The sequence below is a fragment of the Hippoglossus hippoglossus genome, chromosome 3, assembly GCF_009819705.1.
Source record: "Hippoglossus hippoglossus isolate fHipHip1 chromosome 3, fHipHip1.pri, whole genome shotgun sequence".
NCBI lineage: Eukaryota > Metazoa > Chordata > Actinopteri > Pleuronectiformes > Pleuronectidae > Hippoglossus > Hippoglossus hippoglossus.
This window is the reverse complement of record NC_047153.1, coordinates 13,708,535-13,730,908: the sequence shown is the minus strand read 5'-3', so window position 1 is coordinate 13,730,908 and position 22,374 is coordinate 13,708,535. Positions and strand designations below refer to the sequence as shown.

Here is a 22,374-nt window from a genome sequence, read left to right as displayed (position 1 = left end):
ATCGCTGTTAATGTTTATCAATATGTGCCTATATGAAAACCTTTATTATACAGAATAAACACTGCAGAAAAGATTTGCATTTATTAGAATATTTTCATTTCCTAGTTCAAGTTCTGTATACTTGTTGGTGGTTGTGTTTTCTTTTTTTATTTGTAGTTTTTTTTATAGTAAAATGTAAAGATCAACTGTAAAATATTAAGTCTCAATTACATCTATTTGTCATAAATGTTTGATTATTGTTGGGAATCATTGGCAAATGTTTTAAAATGTATGTGCCAGCTGATATACCGGTGTGGTAAATTTATCACTTTTTATTATCTGTATCGACATCAAGCCCCAAAAATCCATATTGGTCAGGATGAACTTCCAGGGGCTTCAGGTAACGTTAGGTCATTGTAATGTCTGACATATAAGTTTGTCTGTTGCTCTCAGTCTTTTGATATAATGACTAACAGGCTTAATACTTTTTGTATGTTTTGCTATTTGTAGCTATCTCGTCATCTCACTGCTGGTTCACTGTTGTTGTTGAACATTGGTTCGGCGCTGTGACCGTGTCAATGTTGTTTTGTTATCGACCTTTCTGTTGGGGAAGAAATGAAGGCTGCTTGGGCAGAATTTTGCAACACTTTTTTTTCACAACTACTTCAGACATTTTACAGCTTGAGCTAAAACAAATCAGTTTTTAGCTACAAGTGTTGGTGAAAAGCTCACATTGTTGAACCTTAAACTTTAATTCTCAGTTTAGTCCGTTCAATAGACTCACTTTTCTTTTATAATTACATAATCATCTTTAGTTTTCTTATTTTTAGGGAATATGTAGTTTGGGCTGCAACCAACAATTATTTTTGATGAATCTACCGATTATGTTTTGATTCCAGAGGTGATGTACTTTGTCCAACCAATACTCAAAAACCCAAACACATTCAGTTTAAAATGGTAGCACGCACTAATATTCGATTAAAAGTAAAATGATTGCAGCTCTTTGTGTAGTAAAGCAAAGGTTTATTCATCTGCCTCTTATAGTTTGACTACCAAATCCTGTGGCTCTGTGGCTCTCAGCCCCAAACGTTCATTCCTTGACATAAATTAGTCAAAACATGTCACAGATATATTTATTTTGAATTGTCAAAAAAGGCTCGATCATGTTTTGGATGATTTTCAACTGCAGATGAATCTGAATTCGTGCTGTTGTGGGTATTAAGGCTCAATATGGTGTATGTGGACTCAAAACTACAGAGTAATCTAGGTAATTATAAAAAACGTGTCAATTTCCATGATGTGGCTCACTGGTGTGCTTTCAATTCTTTTACACTGCGGAAAAATATCGATCAGGCTTTAAATACAGACAATACCTGTCAGTGAAATCAGTTCATTTTTGGTTTTGGTCTTTTCATGGGATTTCTCAACAACAAATAAAATAAAGACTTGGTTTCAAGTCTAAATTAAAAGCAACTGAATTAGTATCTTGCAAAAATATCGGCCTTGGATCCTTATTTCTCCTTCGTTCTAAAACTCAGTCAAGATAACTATTATTTGTGTTTAATTTGTAGATTCATCTCAAAATTGATTTTCTTTCTTTTGCGATGACCTACAAGTAGTCATGAAAATAGGGAAGTCAAATTACATTTCTGTTACTTTTGCAGGATCTTTGTATCCACCTGTGTTTCCTGCTCCAACACGTAGAGCCCACCTCTTCTTCATTGAATTAGGTGAAAGAGAAATTTGGTAAAATGTCTTTTCATTTGTTATGTTAGAAGAATTTTAATTTGGCTTAGTTTGGCCTGTGTGTTTGTGATCATACCAGTGTGTAGCGGAGCGTGTTCCTTAATAGTAAATATGGCAGCTTTAATACAAATAAGCCAAAGGTTTTTAATTATTTCCTTCATAACTTACTTGATCTTCTTTCATTGCCAAACAATAATGAAAGAAATTGTACATGGCCAAAAGGTTGAAAAGGCAACCAACCTTAAAATAAATAGTTTTAGTGGAGAATTATTACACTTTGTGTTCACATTTCTAAAAACACATTAAGAATATTCCCTCTCTTCATTTGAAAATGGTCAGTTCTCTAAATGGTTACATTATTAAAAACCTTAAATTTAGCAAGATCCATGCTGTGGCTTGGTCTTTACTGTCTATAGATTAATGAAGAATTTTCCTACGTTACTGTTGATAATTTTGTACAAATAATTGTGTATAAATAGATTCTCAATGCACCCACAGTCATCGCCAAAGTAATGTCTCATTATAAATACAGTAACTGGTATGTAGTATAAGAAAAGAAAATCACATTTGATGTTGTTAATTACACCTGTCGATACAACACCTTTCAGGAGGCAGTTTCATGGCAGATGATTCCATGGTATGAAATAGTTGCCAGGGTGAAGAAAAAAGAAGGGAGAGGAAAAGAAGACTGAGACGAGACAAGAAAGAAAGAAGTACACAAGGGGATAAATGATGACTAGAGATGCAGAAGAAAAGAGATGGAAGTCGGTGTGAATTGGCAGAGCCAAATGCAAATAGTGGCCTTCATGCTCATCGCCATGATTTGTTTTTTCATGACCGTCCACACGCGTCCTGAATGAGCCAGTGGCCAGCCCTCGGCCTGCTCTGCTCTCATAACTGTCAGGAGATCCTTTATCTGACGGACCTTTATTTACAGCTTTAATTTCCTGAGCTTTATGTGTTCCGCTCGCACACCACACCACTGTGACACGGGCGAACGCCGTCTGGAATGCACCGCAAATTTTTTGATAGGCAAATGTCCCCCGAGCTTTCATTACATTTCATGTTTGAATGGTAAATTGTATCCTCAGAAGGAAAGATTTTTGTCTCTGAGATTACAGTAATTTTTTCCCTCTGTTGTTCGAAGTGGAAGACCTTTAGCTATGCCTCTTTTCTGGACTGCCCACATGCCTGATGTTATCCAGGTCATGTTGTTGCTACCTGTTTCTCGGTCTGAGGCAGGTAGAAAAAGGGGCTGCTTTGACAGAACCTGTAAATCAATCCCATTCTCTGGCAAACAAAGATTGATCCCTCAGTGGCCTGACGGTTGCTGGGTGGTGGGATCCAGGCCTCGGATTTGAGTGGGATGATATCAGACAGATTCATGGCACATAAGCCTGCTGGTTCAAAGAGGCATGAAATAAATACTAGGCCACTGCCAATAATAAGAAGCAGCATAAGTACGCTTTCGCGCCTCTCCAGTGGACCCTTTGGAAATTGGTATTGAAAACCTTGTTTATGCATTCGTCCGTACTATAAATGAAACCTCAAGGAAAATCTTACACAGAATCAATCGGTTTGTCCTGAATTTCTTGCCTTCTGTAGTGACACACTCCTCTGTTTGGAAATGTTTTTGACATGACTGCGGTAATTTAAATTTCCCCTGCTATCCAGCCCATTTCCTTTTCCTAAATGAAATGCAGGAGGTTAAGTGTGTGCTTCAAAAATGTTTTTTAATTAAAGTCTTGTGCAGGTTTTGTTGATTTTAATTTCTTTTAAACAGTGGCTACATGCCTCCGCTCCACCTTGAGTGGTAAAGCTTTCTAAATAACCTCAAAAAGTATCTCCATAGATTTTTGGTGAATTTTTTTCCTTGTAACTCTCAAGGTCTTCAGAGACCTGCTGCCAAAGCCTTCATTCCATAAACATGGTTTTCACGAGGTAATTAATTTGTTTTAATGACAAAAACTAAATGGAATTTCAGAAACGTCTTTCATTGTAAATTTCCATGGCTGGTTACGCGTGGCTTAAAAGCGAATACTTTTGACATTGCTGTTGTAATTATGCAAAAGCCAGGATATGTCTTTACAACACACTGAAAATGTGGAGTTTTGAAATCACAAGGTAATTATAGTTTTACACACTGTGGCCTTAACTACTGGGCCATTATGGGGTGCACAAAAGTCATTCACAGCATCATTATTGCGCCCTCTGAGATAACGGCACAAAAGAACTCCACGTGGAAAATTACATTTGAGACCTCTCATCTGCTATTTCATTACCTTGCTCTTTCTGATGGGTGAAATGGGTTCTCTTAATTTAAGGAGCTGGATTCCAGCTTGGTGAGTGATTTATGTAATCTCACGGTAAGTGTAATTTCCCATAATGCCATGTCAGAGCTACTACTCTGCTTAGCTACCACATTCACTCATTGCATTGTGAGCCATCTTCGCCCAGCACCTCACAAATAAGACCATTTCTATGGTGTACACCCTGCAAAGACAGAAGTATGCAATTATCTGTGAGCCACAAGTGTGTCTATGGGTGACATTCATACCTTCTTTTGACAGACATAATTAGTCCGCAGATTCTCAGGCACTAAGAGACTGTCTTCATTGACAGCTCTGCGCGGTTACTCACATGTTGCACATGGCAAAGACATCCGATGGGTGTCATGGGATTCGAATAAACAAATCTGTTGAACACAGGGATTAGTTTTATGCTCAATTATTTGACTGTTTGGTAAAAACAACTGAATGATAAGACATAGTTTTATAAATCGATATCTGTTGCCGTCTCTAAACTCATTGTATACACATGCATGAAAAATGTAACCCCAAACACTTACTTTCTTTTCTCATTTACCACATCTCACAATATGTTGGTATAGTTTAACACTCAATAAACAACAGTGTAGTTTTGACAGAGTAGCATCAAGGAAGGGGAGCTGAATGACTTTGTGTGATAGTTTCTGTGCAGTACAGTGTCTTACAGATCAATGGAATCTTAACAGTGTTTTATACCGAAGACAACATGTGCACGATATAGTTTTAATTTGGTCAGTGTAGTGTATTCTTGAAGTGATGACAAGCAGCGGCGCATGTGCTGCTTATTCAAAGGATCTGTGGCCCAAATAGTTTTGGTAACATAAGTTTTCAATTATGAAAGTTGCATTGAGTGATACTGTTAGTTTTCTAAAGATATGAAGGGGAAATTCACTGAAAACACTACTCAGATCACTAAAAAGAGATTAAAGTAAGTATAAATAACCAGAAAACCTTTAAAGAAGTTTTGGTGTAAATGTGCATAAAACCTGTCACGAGTTCTGGATGAAGGGATGAGTTGATGCAGGACTGTGCGATCACTTTTTTCAGAAGCTTTGTGTGACTTGTAGGTTTAACTTATACTATTTTATTTACGAGTGAAGCTTCAGTCTTATCTGAAAAGGTAAAATACCTGGGGTCTGCCACGGTGGCTCTGCCTCACGACTCATTCTCTCATTATTGATGGAAAATTGGGAAATTTTGTGATGGGGATACATTTCCTTTCATTTCCTTAAAGAGACTGGGAAGGAAGTTGAAAGTCAGTTTTATATGGTGTTGTGGGGTTTGTTGTGTTATTTGTATTTGGCTGATTTGTTTCATCCTGAGAAATATCCGTAGAAGCGAAGTATTGGTGTTTTTTCTGTTGCAGAGTGATTTGGGACATGGTGATGTAGCCGCTTCATCATTCTTGACTAAACAATTCAACATTTAATCTTTAAAGATACTTTTGTAAGCAACACATTTCAGCAGCAGCCGCTTTTCCTTAATATCGATGTTTGTCAGAGAGGATAGTGGGTGGAGCTGATGTTTATGTAGTTCATTGCATGTTACTGTAACAGTGGTATAATTGTCCTGTTGTGGTGTTGGAGGAAAGCACCTGCAGAGGAAGGAAACAGAGCCGAATGTGTAAGAATCAATTTCCTGTAATGGACAGAGCCACAAAGTCACTGAGGACTACTTACATTAGTCCCACTTTATCAACTTTAACATACCATAGAAATAAAACAGAACCAGTGCTCATCCAACATTTATAGAAATTCAGAGAGAGTAGATATTTGTCTCTTAAGAGATTTAGAGGGATTTACAAATAATGTTTGTTAAAAAGCACTAGACTTATCATTTAAAAGATGGTTTAGTAGATAAGACATTATAAAGCTTTATGGAAACATACTGAAAACAACTTTAGCAAAAATATCTATCTTACTTTACGTGAGCCTCTTGAAACCTCTGTAATTCAGGGTTTGAAAAGGATGAGGATTTTATTTTCTTCATCTTGCTATGAAAATGTAAGCTGGAAATGATTACCGGCACAGTTCATCATTTGGTTGGGATGAGAGGAGCACATCTATAAAGAGTCCCAGCCTTTTAGTGGTTGAAATGGGAATTTCTTTTCCCCCTCCCTCATCAGTTTGTGAGCTCGTTCTGCAGTGTCAGCAGTCGGCACACAAAAACGGAATTCAGTAAAAGCTCCCTGCTCTCCGGGAGTTTTTTTTTTCCCCCAACAGCTTGCTACCATCCCCCCCTTTCCCCCTCATGAACTGACATGCTGGAAGAAACATATGCTACTATTCCCACTTCCTGACAGCTTGTGCTGCTTGAATGGGATCTTGCTCAGGGAGGAAGCAGTTGTCTGGAAAGAGAGGAGAGATTAAGAAAAGAGAAAAACCTCCAGGATTTTTCTGTAAAGGAAGTAGAACATCAAGCTACTGTAGTTTAAATAGTGAGTTAAGGGTACAGACAATAGAAGCCTGACAGTTTGACACAAACTCTTGAGATTGCTTTTTACTAACAGTCCAATCTGTGATTTGTCCTGAGCTGATGAAAAATACACACAGGAAGCATGTTGCTCAAAGTTATAGTGACTTTGAAGAGTGGATGTGTCTCTTTACATCTTTGGCTAAATTACCCTTTGCAGTGACAGCAGCACATCAGCATCTCAGCATCTCAACAACAACAGCTGGAGTCCCAGCGTGAACACTCGACATATTCAGCTTCAGTACATTTGACATTTTCCCAATATACAATCATGTTCAAGCTATATTTATGTCGAAGAAAAGACATAAAGCTGAACATAACACTAGTTTTATTGTGTATTCCTCTCTGGGAACTTCCAGAAGATGTGTCTGTATCGCATTTCTTCCATACCTTTTGTGTTCAGTTGCTGTACCCAGGAGCGAGTTCTCTGGAACATTTCCTGTTATGATTATGCAACCATTATTAACCTATAACTAAGAATTTTTTTGACTTTCCTTGTTTACTTGAGCTGTGTTTGTTTTTCATGTTGCAACACCTGCTCATCTGCATTTGTGAGATAACCCATTTGACAAACAGATCAGGGAGTGGCATGTTCTAAGAAAAACTAATAAATTCTCTATATTTCTATAGCATAATAACACGTATTACCTTGTAACGTCCAACCTATAGTTTCTGTATCTCCGTGGTTGCGAGGGGTTGGTTAAATCTACCAAGGTCTGCGTGAAGAAATGTCCTCATCCGTCCATGAGGGTCTGTGTACCCCAAATTTAGGGCAGTCCAGAATGTGCACACCAAAAAAGACCTATGCAGATTCCCTTTTTTGTGCTTCATCCAGCCCTCAAGCTGGTGCACCTCCACTGTGCAAGTTGTACTCAACCTCTACATCGTTAATGAGGCGTTTTTCTCTCTGGCCATGCTCAGCACAGAACCTACGGAGCACGTTCTGATGTCTGCTCTTTATCTAATCTAATCAAAACTCTCTTGAAGTCCTGTGTTGGACTCTAATGCCACTGTATGCAGAACGCTTTCCATTCACGAAGGCCACACACTGTACATCAACCACAGCCCTTCTGAATCTCATTTCACCACCCACATGCTTCAGTCGCATCTGTGCATTCATGAAGTCCTATTGTGTAATGACACAGTCCTCAGTTTATTAGCTGCAGATTTACCCTTGAGTGTGTTGATCTTGTCAGTGGCTGCTGGTGAGACTTTCTCCTGTTATTTGGGCAGTTTGGTCGAAGAGGACTGAGTTCTTGGACCGTGTCATAGTCTGTAAACTGTTGATGCCTGTAGGTCTCCAGTCTCCTTTTGAACATGTCTGTATGTACTCTGATGTCTTTCACTTTTACTATTGCAGAGTGACTTGCGTTTACATTTGTGACCAAGTGTGTTTGCTCAAGGGCACCTCAGTGTCAAAGGCTTCTCTTTTATTTCCCGTCCCAGATTTATGGCTCCAGGCCAAACACATTTTATTGAAAAGTCATGGTTGACCAACTGCTAATCTCTCCATGACCTTTTATGTGTAGGAGCATATTGTTTTCAGGCATCAGGTTCATTTAATCTGACATCTAATTTTTAAACCTTTTTCAAACCCGTATTCTCTCATTTATTGAGGAGAAAGTACCAAAAGTCCATGAGAGAAAATATTCTATTTCTTCATATTCATATCCCCCATTTTAAAACATTATTGGTGATGTCCAATTTTGTTTGCCTCCTTTTGTTCCACATCTGGCTATCCACTAACAGCGTGCACTTTCTGTCCACTGTTCTGTTGTGGAGAGTGACAGTTTGCTTGTGTTTGTTTATTTGGGAATTCCAGGTCTCTCCCTAGTCTGCTCCAAGCTTCAGCTTGGAGAGCCCAACCGCCAAGATTGATCCCAGCAGCTGGAGCGGCAGCGAGAGCCCTGCCGAGGACCTGGAGAGGATGAGCGACTCGGCAGACAAGCCGGTAGACAATGATGCCGAGGGAGTGTGGAGCCCTGACATTGAACAGAGCTTCCAGGAGGCGCTGGCCATCTATCCTCCGTGTGGACGCAGGAAGATCATCCTCTCTGATGAGGGAAAGATGTACGGTAAGTACAGATGTGTTTTAACCCAAATATTATCTGCTTTTCATACTTTTCTAAGAGGTGAGAACTGAAGAATAATTTGGCATTTTGAGTTAGAATGAGAAAATCAATATCACTCACATGTCTGTCCTTAAATATGAAGCTAGTATAAGTAGCTGGTTAGTTGAACTTAGCAAAGCGACTGAAAACATCTAGCCTGCATTTGGCTACATCCCGTTACTAAGTTTAGTTTTAAAACGCATCATTGCTGTTTCTTTTGCAATGGCAATGTTGGCCCCATTTGAGTTAGAAAAATCCAGGGCTGCATTGTAGTCTGGACGGGCAAAAACTGAGACGTTTGGACACGATGACACAATCGGCTGCATTCGTTTCCTGATTGTTGGTTCTTATCAGTCACGACCTGACTATCAGCGGTGAAGGCAAACAGTTGTAAACACTTACTGTCTGTCACAGTTCCACCTCATCGTCGGACCCAAACAAATAAATCCCTCTTCCTACTTTTCACCATTGCTGTTTCTTGTTTTGCAGTAAGTTTGCAACCGACAGCAGAGTAGACAATCTCCTTCCTGTTTACAGTACATACCTAAATGATCAGATGATATATGTTGTGTTAGTATGGATTGGGGATTATTACTGAAGCGGAGCTAAAACGCCAGGGACAGGGATTGTTTTGCTTTTAAACGCCATATTTAAAAAGAAAGGGGGGAAAGGTTATAAAACCATCACCCGGTGGCTCAAGAACTACCTTTTTATACCTTGTATGCTGAATAAATACACAAAATTAAAGTGTAAAAACATCTATTTGCGGTTTTGCAGGTGTAATTCCTTGGTGACCAGGAAAATAACGGCACCTGGTCAAATATACAGCCCTTTTTTCAACTTAGGTGGTGGATTCATATTTAACCTGGCATCAGACATGATATCAATCTAATTTTATAATTACGCAAAAAGAGTGAATGAATGCATTTTCCTAGAAAAAGACTCAATACATGGTTCTGTCGAGTGATTCAACATTATATTTCAGTCTCGTATCTCTGATGAGTGCTGTGATGATGGCCTTACAGCTACGACTCTGGTTCACAGAAGTGCAAGTTTATAAGTAAAGCAGCATGAACTATTAGTCAGTAGCAGATGGTACTGCGGCTGCCACCAGCTGTGCCCCCGCTCCTCCCTCCACTTCCCCCGATTCCTGGCTGGGTGATGTCATGGAAAGAGGGAATATTTTCTCTCTGCGGTGTTGGACCGTCTCACAGCCTGTCAGTGTCAAGTGAAGGCAGAAAGCCCCTCAGAGCATTCGCTCGCAGCTGTCATGTGACCCCTCCGGCCAAACAAAATGTAAATTCTAGGAGTCGCAGTGAAACCCCTCAGCTGCCAGTGCAAAGATGTGAGCTCAGACAACAGGACCCTCCCTACTGTTGCTTCCTCTGATTCCCCCGTCCCCATTAAATTAAAGGATGAAGATTCGCTCTTTTAAAGTTGTAAGAGGCTCTCACTATTACCCAGCGGACGTTCTCAATGTCATGCAAATGTTCAGCTTTCTGTCACACTGACATTAAGAATATATGTATTTTGATAAGTTATGGAGCAAGTAAAAAGAGTTAGTCCTACTTGTTGATTTACATTTACTGCAAGCAGCCAAATGTAAAACATGAGCTGTTGGTTGTAGGTGCCTCTCTTTCAAATATTACTATCAAATTAGATAAGCAGATGATAATTATCACCACTGGCATTGATGCAATGACAAAAGTCAAGCCACTAAAATCTGCCTCATGAAAATGATTTATAGGCAAAAAATATAAGTCATAGACTGAAAAATATTGTGTTTCAACTTGTCTTACTCTGCACTTTACAATGATTGTTACTCAAGGGAGATTCAAAACCCTAATAACAAACCCGAACAGACATTTTGTTTTTGCGGTGTTGAATCCACCTTCAAATCTGCTGAGGAGACGACTGTAGGGTTGAATAGACGTCCGTCCTGCCAGATGTGTTCCGTATCTGGTTACATGTTGTCTCACCAGTGGCAGAATCCTTCCACTGTCTAGTCATAGTAATTCAGACCTGATAGATTTGAGATAAATACTAGATATTTACACAACTTCAAGTGTAGAAACAGGAAATATGCAACAGATGATTATGTGTTGTGAAATTGTGGCAGAGACTGGAGGTACATTGTCAGTTATTGGCAGCTACAGAGGTTATTGTTGTTTTTCTGAGATTTAAGGCAGAATTGTGGATTCCGCCCTCTTTCTTAACATGGGTGTGTTTCGTGGGGACAGTGCTTGTTGCTCAGTCCTGCAACTGTGCTGCATCCCAGTGCCCATTCCATCATACCATGAACTATGACAATCTCCCAAAGACAGGCGGGTGCCATGGGTCCTTCTGAAAGTGCATTGAGACAGTACAGTACTAAAATACATTGTTTACCGAATATGAAAGTTGGACCAGGAACAATTCAATGGGTTGTCATGGTTATGGGTTTAACACAGTATTTTCAGAATAAACACTCACCCATGTTACTATTGGGCACTTGGACATTTAGAGGCAAAAGGATTCACGTACTTGTTCCTCTTTGTATGAAAATAAGCAACTAAATCTCCACGCCTGCTATCTGCAGGGCAGTATTATGCAAAGGCAGCCATACATGTTCTGCTCAATACAAAGGGTTTTGTCTGTCCCATTCAACCCTATGTGTGTCCCTGTAAGAAAGAAAAATGTCACTACTTCCTCATTGTCACTGCAGCATATGTTTCAATGTGTGACATATTGTATCATAAATCACTGGTCAGTGTTAGGAATTTATAATGTAGCAAACAAAACAATGCATTTTAGTTTCCATCAATACTATTCAATTATCCTGCAAATGTGTAGTTTAAAAATATCATTTAAAAAACAGGTCAAATATATTTTTCTATTTAAAGAACTTGTCTGAAAAAGGGGAGTCCAAGCCCTGGCTTCCCCCGATGAACAAAAGATGCTCTCTTTGCCATGTAAAGATAAATTCTTTGTAGAATGCCCCAGGTTTCCACTCGTGCTTCTTTAAACACCGTCAGAGATATACCAATGAAATGGTCCTCCGTGCTGTTACAAGGGATTGATTTGTCTAAAACATCCAGTGATCTGTCTTTTTAAAAGGGTTCAGCTAACCACGGTGAGGCTGATATGGTGCTGTGGTCCAGGTCCATAGGGTTTATAACAGACACACACTGACATCACACAGAGACTCTCATGGCATCTGAGATGAAAGTTGGATACAAGGAGGCAGGTATTTTGTGGTTGAGAGACCCTGGGGAAGGCATAGTGTTCCATACACAGAGCTCATCACAAGAGGAGCCGCCCTGAGTGCCCTTAAGCCCTTTGTTATCTTGGGGTAGAGTGCAGTTAATTAGCAACAGTCTCTATAGCAACTGTGTTGCGGTACAAAACAATTTCTAATTTCTGCTTCTTAGCTTATTGTTGTGTTTACCTGAAGTGTTTCGGATACGCTGAGACCAGCGTCGGCTGGCGATGTGCCCATTCTCTGAGGCTAATTGTGACTGCAATGGAAGACACTACATCTGCATAGACTGCATCACCCGGCACTCTCCTCGGCCCCACAGTTATTTAGAATATTTTTAAAAGTAAAGGGAAATGGAGGGCACTGGCCCCCAGCCACAGGCCCGAGATTCTGCACTTGCATAATTCACCTGCTGTGCTAGGCTGCATTCATTTATTCCAGAAATAGAGTTGATAAATGAAACAACACGTTTCTCTCAAATTGCATGTTTATTCATTGAGTTATGTATTTGCACTTGCCCCACACGCTAAATGACAGTGGTGAATTTTTCGCAGTTACTGGCTATAAAAAAGCAAACTGCTTTTTATTCCATCTACTGACAAATAAATATGTAAATACTTACTCTTCTTAGCCTATACCACTCCCATCTCGTGTTTTTGCTCAGGCGACCAGTTGTATTTGATGCCTGAGCTTTAACATCTATTCAAATAAAGGTGGAGACATAATCACCTTATGGCATTTTGTGATGGACTATAAGTCTTGTTCTAAAGAAATATCAGTAATTACACTACAAATTCTTCATATTTAACCTGAAATAATATTTACAATCCAGAAATTATTAAAATACACACTTGTTGTAATATTCCTGTTGCAAAGGTATACTGCTGGCCTGTGGCTGCATGCTACTTTGGATGTAAAGCTTTTCCTGTTACCATTCTGCTGTTTGCTCTGCCATCTCGTCAGTGATCCAGCCCAGTCCCCTCCTGTGGGAACTAAGTGGCACTTGGTTTGCAGAGATGCCAAGGATGAGTTAGATATAATGAGCAGACCTGGCTTGCCCCCGATGGCCCAGCACTGTGCTCCTCTGGGTCTCGTCTCACCGGGCCGAGCATGCTCTGAGACAGAGCGAGCGGATCTGATCCTCCCTGCTGGGCAGATAATGAGGAATTCTGGGATCAGCTCAGGCTCCCCGAGTCACCTGCATTCACTCAGAATGGAGTGTGAGGAACTTCATCGCAGGAGAGACATCACACACCTCCAGAATAATCCGTCATTTGTTCCCCTGCCATTGTCAGTGGAAGGCTGCAGTGTTTTCACACACATGGTAGTGAAAAAAGTCCAATTATTTTATGTCTTCCTCAAAAGGAGTAAGTGTAGAACGTGTAAATAGTCCTGATGTAGGTATGATGAAGGAGGGAGGAAGCCATTTTGAGGTATAGTTCAAGGTAGGGTTGTGTCGAACTGGTTATTTTATCACTAGGAGCGATGAAGATGCCTCATACTTCTTTCAGCTCGATAGTGAAAGGGATCAAACACGGTGGATGTGAATGGGTCAATAAGCACAAATTAACCTGGTTTTATGACGCTTCTCTCCAACATGGTGCATCACATGTCACATTTTACTCTACTCAATGAGGATTTTTCTATAACGGATGGGAAATTAAGTAAATATTGCTTTTTATATTTTGCGTTTTCCTCTGCATTTTTAAACAGCTTTTTAAATCAGTAAGATTCTTACAAATGCCCTCCAAAGTGCAGATTTTCTTTAACTCCGGTTTCAGCGTATATGCATTTGGGAAACAATGACGTCACACCTTACTCTGTGCATGTCCAGTGTTACTTTGTGAAATGAGTATGCACCAGAAACAACTACAAAAATGGTGCCTGTATAATGGTTTCTCTACGTTTGGTTAGTGCTGTTTGTCGCTGAATTTACTTTGATAGCATCACAGGCTTCTGACGATCCTAATACTTGGATGGCAGCGTTCTTCTTTGGTATTCGATGGATCGTTGATGTAGACTTTATCGCCACCCACTGGTCCGGCACACTTGTTTGAGCGTTTGTAGTGGTTTTGTGTTCTCTTCTGGACGTAGACATTTATATTTATATAAAACAAAGGGGAAAATATGGTGGTCAAAAAAATATCTGCAGTAGTGTGGACAAGAGCTGACACTTAGCTGTGTTTTGTACTCATTTTATCTAGTAATATGGAGAGGAAATATACTCGCAGACCTCCAGGCTGCCTTGTCCCAGCCTATGACAGCAGTCTCATACATGAGGCATGTCTGGTATATCACTTTATCTTCCTGTCTTTCCGCAGGTTGTGAAAGTTCGTTCGGACTGATGCAATTTAAATAGTAATTATAGATGCATACATGATTATATAGTATGCATATATATTTACCGATCCCTTCATGTGTGTTAAAAAAAGCCCGGATGATCCTTCTGCACCTGTTGTTTTGCAAAGCAATGAGCTGCACTCATGGGTCCAATATGCCCAGTAGACTCTAGTCAGAGCACCTGGAGCCGACAAAAACATCCACAAATAGATGACCTTAACATCACTGTGATTTTTTTACCACACTCGTTTTGCATCGTTCAATTCCTACATATCTTAAGTTTATCATCCACGTGTGTTTCTGTGGCTCGGGGAACAAGCAATTAATGAGAGCCAAAATGGCTCTACATTTGGAAATCCTCTGTTGCTGAGCAGCAGAATTGATTTTGAAGTGCATATTATTTCATGGCAGTCTGTTCAGGGGGCAGATTTCAGCTCCAGCTCGTGTCCATGTTGTGGTGACCAAGCATAACATGTTGTCGCTCGTGTGAGACCTCCACTCTCGCAACCTCACCTCGTCTGGGTTGTTCTTGCCTCACAGGGCTGCTTATCATGAACTGTGGTGGTAGAGGGGCTCAGAGCAGAGTGTGATGCTGTGGAGAGAGAGATTTGGAAATAGAAAAGTGGGCTGACTGAAAAAGAGATTCTGTGTGTTACTTTGCATAATGTTTATGATATATTCATGTTCATCAAATGTGCACTGCAACATTCCATGAAAAAAAACATCTCAAGCAGCAGGTTTATAGAGTCAATACAGGATCTAGTAATGCTTTCACAGTCAAATATTATACTGTATCACCCTAGAAATTGTTGCGCGAAATTTTAGTCATTTAGATTTTTACTGCTTGTGTTTCCAGATCAGCGCTGGAAAGAGGATAAACAAACTGATCCGTGAGTGTGTGTTTGTGATTTTCAGACTGTGTGGAAGTGTTTGCACTGCCTGGTTGGACAACAGGCTGTGGTTCTGTGCCTGCCTGAATCTGGAGTGCGAGGGGTGTGTCCCTGCTCTGAGGACTGTGTGAGGCCCTCTGAGCCGGGCTTCTGGTTTCAGGTTGCATGTTCCCAATTGGCTGCTTTTGTTTGACTAAAACACAGCGAGACGGTCGTCTTCTTAAAGATGCAGTGTCACTTTTTTTTTTTCTGCTCTCCTCAAGGAAAAATCCTCAGTTTCGTGCTGATTACATCATATTCCATTCTGACTAGATCATCTCATGCTGATGGGACCATTTTGTGTAATCAACACATGAATGGAATCTGAATGCCAGAGTTATTCTCTCGTCCAGTGCACAGGGACGACACTCCAGTGCGAACACAGACTGTCATTTGTTTCTGTGCTGTCTGTGGAAAAGAGAAATGTCCCTCAGCACTGAACGGCATTAAAGGCAGACAGACAGAGCCATAAAGTGATCACACTCAATGCTGTCTCATGGTCTGACCTTAATATGCCATGTATATGATCATTGCTATTATTATCCTTGCAATCGAATAGTAAGTGCATGTTTATGACGTTCTCACTATCTGGAGTTTTCCCATTAACTATTTAGAACCTCCTATGTCTCCAAAAAACTTGGATTGACTTTTCAGTCCAGCCTCCCTCGGCTTGTGCTCGTGATTATGGAAGAATGCGACAATAGAGCCCATCATGTCCTCTAAGTTTGACTTTTCATTATTGGTCACAGCCAACATGTCTTCCTTTGTGCTCGGAAGCTGAATTGATCCTGAGAGATTGAAAGTATTGATTTGACTCAGTGTCTTACTTTGTTGTGGGGGAGGCGGGGGGTATAAGCAGCGCACCTTTCTCACTGTTAGAGCCAACGTTCACACATTGCACTCGCCACACAGCCAGTTCCTCGGGGGACTCATAATTACAGCCGTCCTCTCAGATTAGTCCAGCAGCCTGTCCAACTGTGGCTTCACTCCCTGGTCATTTATTTCAGCTGTTTCTCTCTCCTGAGAGGAACACCTCAGCACAATGACCAGGCCAGCCTTTACAATAATGTATGTGATGATAAACACAGTGGCTCCTAATTGATAGAGTGATTCAGACAAGGTCTGGCTGTGCAAATTGGTCCCCTGTGAGTACGTAGCAAAGAGTTGGGACTAACAGGTTTCATCTCTGGCGTGGTTTGAGAGACGCAGAGAGGAGAGAGAGGAAATAGAAGGGGCCGGACCCGCTGAGTGATAAAGAGGCTGTCTTTGCCTGCTCAGCCCCGTCTGAATACAGGCACAGTTCAGCAGAGGTTGGCTGCTGTAATCCTCTCAGTGTCTCCAGGAAGGCTCAGGTTAGTGACCTGCTGCTTTGTGATGTCTTGTAAGATTTTGAGAGAACACCTCACCTTTAATCCCCCACTGTTCAACTAACACATTAGCTCAACCGCTCCTGACCCAGCCCTTGCGATAAAGCCTTTTATCCAGCTCAATAAGGTCATTTGAAGTTAAGTATTGATTTCTTTTGGTGTCCAGAGAAAAAATGGATTTTTAAAGAGCTGTTAATTACAGTTGCACACTGCATTATCTGGAGAACTTAATTTTGCCAGGGCTGGATTTTTAAACCCTGAGTGATACTTGCAGTCATCAATTAAAACCTTGAAAGCTGTAATGGCTGTTAGCAGAGCTTCATTCAGTTGACTTCACGAAATATGTTTTATATATGTGTGTACATATATTTGAGATACTGTGCAGCTATATGAAAAAATATATTCATTTGACTTACTGTAGGTCAGAAGTGCATACAATTTCTGGTTGCACTAAGTATATTTTTGTTCACCTGCTTTTATGCACATTTCCATTTTGTCCATAGAAAATGTGGAATTTTGACAGGTCATAAGTTTAATATTTATATCCACCTGGTTTAGGTAGATAGATTGTTGTATTGATTAAAGCAAGGTGCAATGGAAGCAAACCTGGTGTGTTAATCGCGACATTCATGGAGAGTGTTACTTCCACTGTAGAGATCTGTGAGCACCAGTGACCCTATAACCACACATGAATGATGTTTTTATCACAGTTTTCACATTGTTATTGTTTTTATGACTTTATTTCGTGGAAACTCATTTGAGATTTAATAATTTTGTTAATACATTTGCACAAACTGTAGCTGATCATACCGGATTTTACTTTTAGCACAGGTAGTACAGATATTAACAAAGCCCTCTATTCAATAGAAAGATTCACTTCTGCATTCCTAACCAGTTCAGTACCATAAGAGACACTGGCATTGGCCTTCTGTGTAAATAAACACATAGTATTGCAAAGAATAAAACATTTTACAGTTCCGTCATGTTCATAAAATAGAGACATGTTTGAAAACCCTCTCATCGTCTTGTCTCTATCTGTCTTCGGTTCAGAAATTCTCACGATTATAAATAAAGAAACTGCATTTAATTGAAGGTCTTTCTTATTTTATGTCCCAGCCTTTCTTGTCTAAGTGAGAAGTGAATAGAGCCGTTTCCTGCGGATCCGGGAGGAACACCCATGTGCAAGTGAGGCCAGAACTGAAAGAGGCTGAGAGAATTCAATGTGACGGTTAAAGAGCCGCTGTATGTAAATCCTCAATCAGCACTGAGTCCGAAAAAGTGGGAAATTCCAACAATGTAGAAGCTTTGACACATTGAAACGATATCCCCACATATACAACAACAATGAAAAGTTATATTGTGTACATTTTACTTCCTGGCTGGAAATCATTCCTGACTGAATCGAACAAAGGATACATAAATACAGAGCCAGTGTAACGAGAAGATATATGGTCTATGAACTTTTCCGTTTCAGCCTGTGTGTGTGTGTGTGTGTGTGTGTGTGTGTGTGTGTGTGTGTGCGCACAATGAGGAGGAGGGATTTCTATTGTCTCTCAGAGAATAGCATTAGTGCTTGTGATCATCGTGGCGTCGCTCATACAACCGGCCTTGGAGTCTTTCTTATGGACCCACGCTTCCCGTACAAAGGCCCAACAATACAGGAAGTTAAAGCACTTGTCACAAGCAGCAGGTGGTTTGGAGTCAGATGTTATGATCAGCAGAGATTAACTCCTGACTCCAACATGAGATTTCACTGTTGAACAGTGAGAAGAGACTGATACATGTTGGTGCTAAATCACCTGCAGGGACTGGCCAGCTGTACACCTTTTGTTTTTAGTCGTTATTGTTTATGCTTATGTAGCTGATATACTTTTTTGGGGATTCCAAGAGTTGGTTGTGATTTAGTCCTGTGTAAAATTATTCATCCCACAGGATCCTTGTCCTCAGCGCAGCCTTTTGCCTTTTACCCACAGCTAACAATGCTAAATAATGCTAAACAGATAGCGTGGCGTTTTCCTTCCAAAAATGCCACTGTCAGTTTTCTTTCAAGTCACAAGTCACAGCTTCTTCCCCACTTGGCAAGCAGTGATTTCCCATTGATACTGCGAGTGAAAGGCTTCCTGGCTCTGCCTGCTCTTCCCAAAAACCTGGGCCGAATGCCTTCATATTGTTCGTTCAGTCTATTGTGATGCTAATGTCTGCCTGAGACCCTTGAGTCATCTATCACGGATGACAGGAAAGCTGGGGCCATTGTGTCGGCCTGCTACATGCACACACACGTGCACACACACATAGAAATCAACATACAACAGGCTGTGGTCTGTAAACCAAAAGAAAGTTTGAATCAACAGATTAAAATCTAAGTATTGTTTGGGTTAATATGAACAGTTGCAATTTAGGCTGCAACCAACTGTTATATAAATAGTAGATTAAGTTGTTTATCATTTTTATATCATATTTTATATAATTAATAAGTCTTAAGTAATGGTGAAAAGCATTCATCCCACGTTTCAAGAGCTCAAGGTCGCATTTTCATTCTAGAACAAAAATAACCAGTTTGCAATAACAAAACAAAAATTCACATTTTAGATGCTTGAACTGGGAAATATTTGATGTTTTCTTACTGAAACTATTCAACTTAATTTTCTGTTGATTGACAGGAGCATGACGTTGTAGCTTCAGCAGTATTTTATATATTAGTTCTGTACTTAATAAATTAGAAGTCTAGGGCTGCATTGAATTACTATTAAATATCTATATATTTAAGCTGCCTTTCATTTTCTTGATTAATTGCCTGGTCTATAAATAGTCAGAAATATATGAGGCTGAAGCTATAGGTTTTGTTCCGACCTGTGTTTTTGCAGCATGTCTTCCCTGCTCACTCTCGCCATGTCACGCTTACACACTGTCCTATCAATAAAGGTACAAATTCCCCCAAAATATCTGAAAAACAATGAAAAATGTGCACAGTTTCCAAGGATATTTACTTTTGAGGAATGTTAATACCAGGAAAATCGGATCCTCACATTTGAAAAACTGGAACTATCAAATATTTGTCAGTTCTGCGAGAAAAAGGATTTTAACAATTAATGAATGATACTTTCCAGGCTGTTGTACCAAGACCACCTCCGGTCTAACCAGAGTTTTGGTATTGTAATGTGAACATTTAAAAAAACAAAGAATCGAATGAAGGGTTGATGATAGACGTGTCTTATACTGTGTTGGGCAGCGTCACAGATTCGTCCTCGGTTCTGTCAGGCCCTGCTCACAGAGCTGAGTGGTAGGAGCCACACATGTCGGCAATCTGCCGACTGATTCTTGGCCAGGCCCAGCTCTGTCTCACTGTCTCATGGCAGAGTGCTGGGCCAGATGTGACTGTGGTTGTGCCTGCATTAGGAAAAAGTGCTGTTACAGGAAATGGATGCTTTTAAAAGGAGGAAAAGAAAAAAAACTGAGCCGAGCAGTAAAGTATTGTTCTTGCTGCTCAGAGGATGTAACCAAGCCAGTTAAATTGTTTAATGTACCATTACTTAAATTAGACTGTTTATGTTACACAGGTGTATAAAGGCGTTGGTAGTGAATTCAATGACAAGCATTTGGGTTTGCATGCCAGTGGAGATTCAGCAATGTTTTAGTGGTACTCTAGTAAAGTGGAAATTTGGAAACACGAAATACAAGCCATGTAAATTGTCATGTCGTATTGATTAGCCTTGTACGTTGCTTCTATTTTATACTACATTGATTTTAGAAAACATGTTTGAATGTGCAGAAGAAATTGTGGATTGTTTGCTTTGGATTTAAACACTGTTCAATGACTTCTTGTGGACTGTCACTGAAGCCCATTACTAGAAATAAGATTTAAGATTCTGTATCGGACGGTTGTGAGATGATTTATTCATTTTACAATGTCTCAAACCCCTCGGCATGATTTCAAAAGGCATTCTTGATATCCTTTGTAGAGCTAAAACAATCTATATTCACTAAAAATATTCACTAGTTTCAGCTTTTCGTTTGTTCGAATAAGTGGTATTTTGTTGTATTTAAAAGTAAATTGATTATATTTATTACTAGGACAATATGTGTTCCCAGCCAACTAATGAACTGATTCATTTTAAAATGAACTTAAAGATTAATCGATCTTTGTTATCTACACTCACGGTTTAAACTGATGTTCCAACAATCATACAGGGTGTAATCCATTAAGGGAGAGGACAGGATATACCAGTTTCTGTGAGAAGGTTTTAAAAGCCAGAATACAATATAAACCTAAAATATGTTGTGCTCAGAGTAAAGGACAAAACTCTCTCTTCACTTTTCCTTTATTGAAAATCTCATTCTCTTGCACTTTAAAGTAGCACAAAGCGCTGTAGTGGCTAAAATAGCTCTTACACTTGAACTGACTTATGCAGAATTTGAGGGTATACATGTATTTTTCAAGTAACATGGAATCACATATTTATCAGCAGAAAGGAAGATTGCACTCTTTTTTCACTCTTTAAAAAATCTGGTTTTAGCTGGAGTTTGTAGTGAAGCAGAAAATGAGCAATGCAGGATTGAGTTTGAACCAACTACATCCATGTCTACGACTTTCACAGAAAATGAATCTGCGTCTACTTTGACAGTCGATCATCTTTAAGTAACCTTTAAAGCAAAACACACCCAAATTTTCCAGTTTCTCAGATGTGATGACCTGAAGATTTTCCTTGTCATAGCATTGTCGTAAAGACAGAATCTTTGGCCTTTAGGCTGTTCGGCCGTTTGGTTCCGTTCCCCAGTCTCAACTTCTCCAGTGTGAAGATTTGCTGCCGTAATTAATTCAGTGTCTTTGAGTTTGTACTGTTGCTCAAACAAAACAAGGTATTTTAGACTCAAATCATCTTGGGCTTAAAGAAATTGTCGTCAGCATCTTTTGACCATTAGTTAATGGAACAAATCATTAATCAAATAATCGGGACAATAATCATCAGTCGGGATTATCAACTGTTGATTTCAACATTGAAAGTCTAATGGGAGGAAATGGGAAGTTATCTCTGGGTGTGGTACCTCTGAGGTTGGTCCACATGTCGACTGGGGACAATTCACTCCATTGTCATTCACAACAGAGGGAGCCCGTCCCAGGTTCCTCAGACAGAGGATGCTGAGGGCCAAATTGGATTTCTGACTGAATGAGGAATCAGCTGCTTGGAGACGGTCTAGAGAAAGCCGAGCCAGCGTCTCTTTGTGGGGCTGCTGCTGGAGTGCCATTCACATGTCGCCGATCCTCCACACTCATTGAAATTCAGAGGAGAGTTTACTCTGGCCAGGTGGAGGGCTCCTCTAGCTGCTGAACAACACAGACCTGCTCAGGGGTCACACTATAAATATTTAATCCCCTTCCTGCTGCTTTGAGTGACAGGAACACCCCATAAAGAGTTAATTTTCTTAGCCTTCTCCCGGCACTGCTACGACGGCAGGACCTTATTTAACCCTGAGCGCCTGTCTCAGTTGTAGCTACGTTGATCTTTCAAAACTAATGGGAAGAAAATCTTCCGGGGCTTTGTTGAAAAAAATAGCCAGCACTCACAATAAGATGGCTTTCCCAAATTCAAAGTTTAGATCTTAAGCTCTGCCCCGACTGAAATCACATCAGTGTCACTCTGCATTTCAGTTGTGTTAATTGTTCAACAGATTTGCTCTGAAAGTTTAATCTTTAAAACATCTTAAAAAAAATTCCTAAATTTAATATGCCACTTAATTTTTTTACATATAGTTTACCACACTGATAATTTCACATTCATCCATCTTAAACTGAAAGAAATAATTTTATTTACTCTGAATCCACCTCTAAATAAGGATATAACCAAGTAGTATATCTTTAACTCTCAT

The 22,374-nt window shown here is 39.9% G+C and overlaps 1 protein-coding gene across 5 annotated transcripts in view; it reads left to right on the top strand.

Moving 5' to 3' along the window:
• Positions 1-22,374, top strand: part of tead1b (TEA domain family member 1b) — a 44,342-nt gene that overhangs the window by 5,596 nt on the left and 16,372 nt on the right. For all 5 annotated transcript variants that reach the window (XM_034574356.1, XM_034574348.1, XM_034574340.1 and 2 more), the window contains one exon: positions 8,347-8,599. In XM_034574356.1, the coding sequence (XP_034430247.1) occupies positions 8,452-8,599 (148 nt within the window). In that variant the 5' untranslated portion in view covers positions 8,347-8,451. The remainder of the gene's footprint in view (positions 1-8,346; positions 8,600-22,374) is intronic.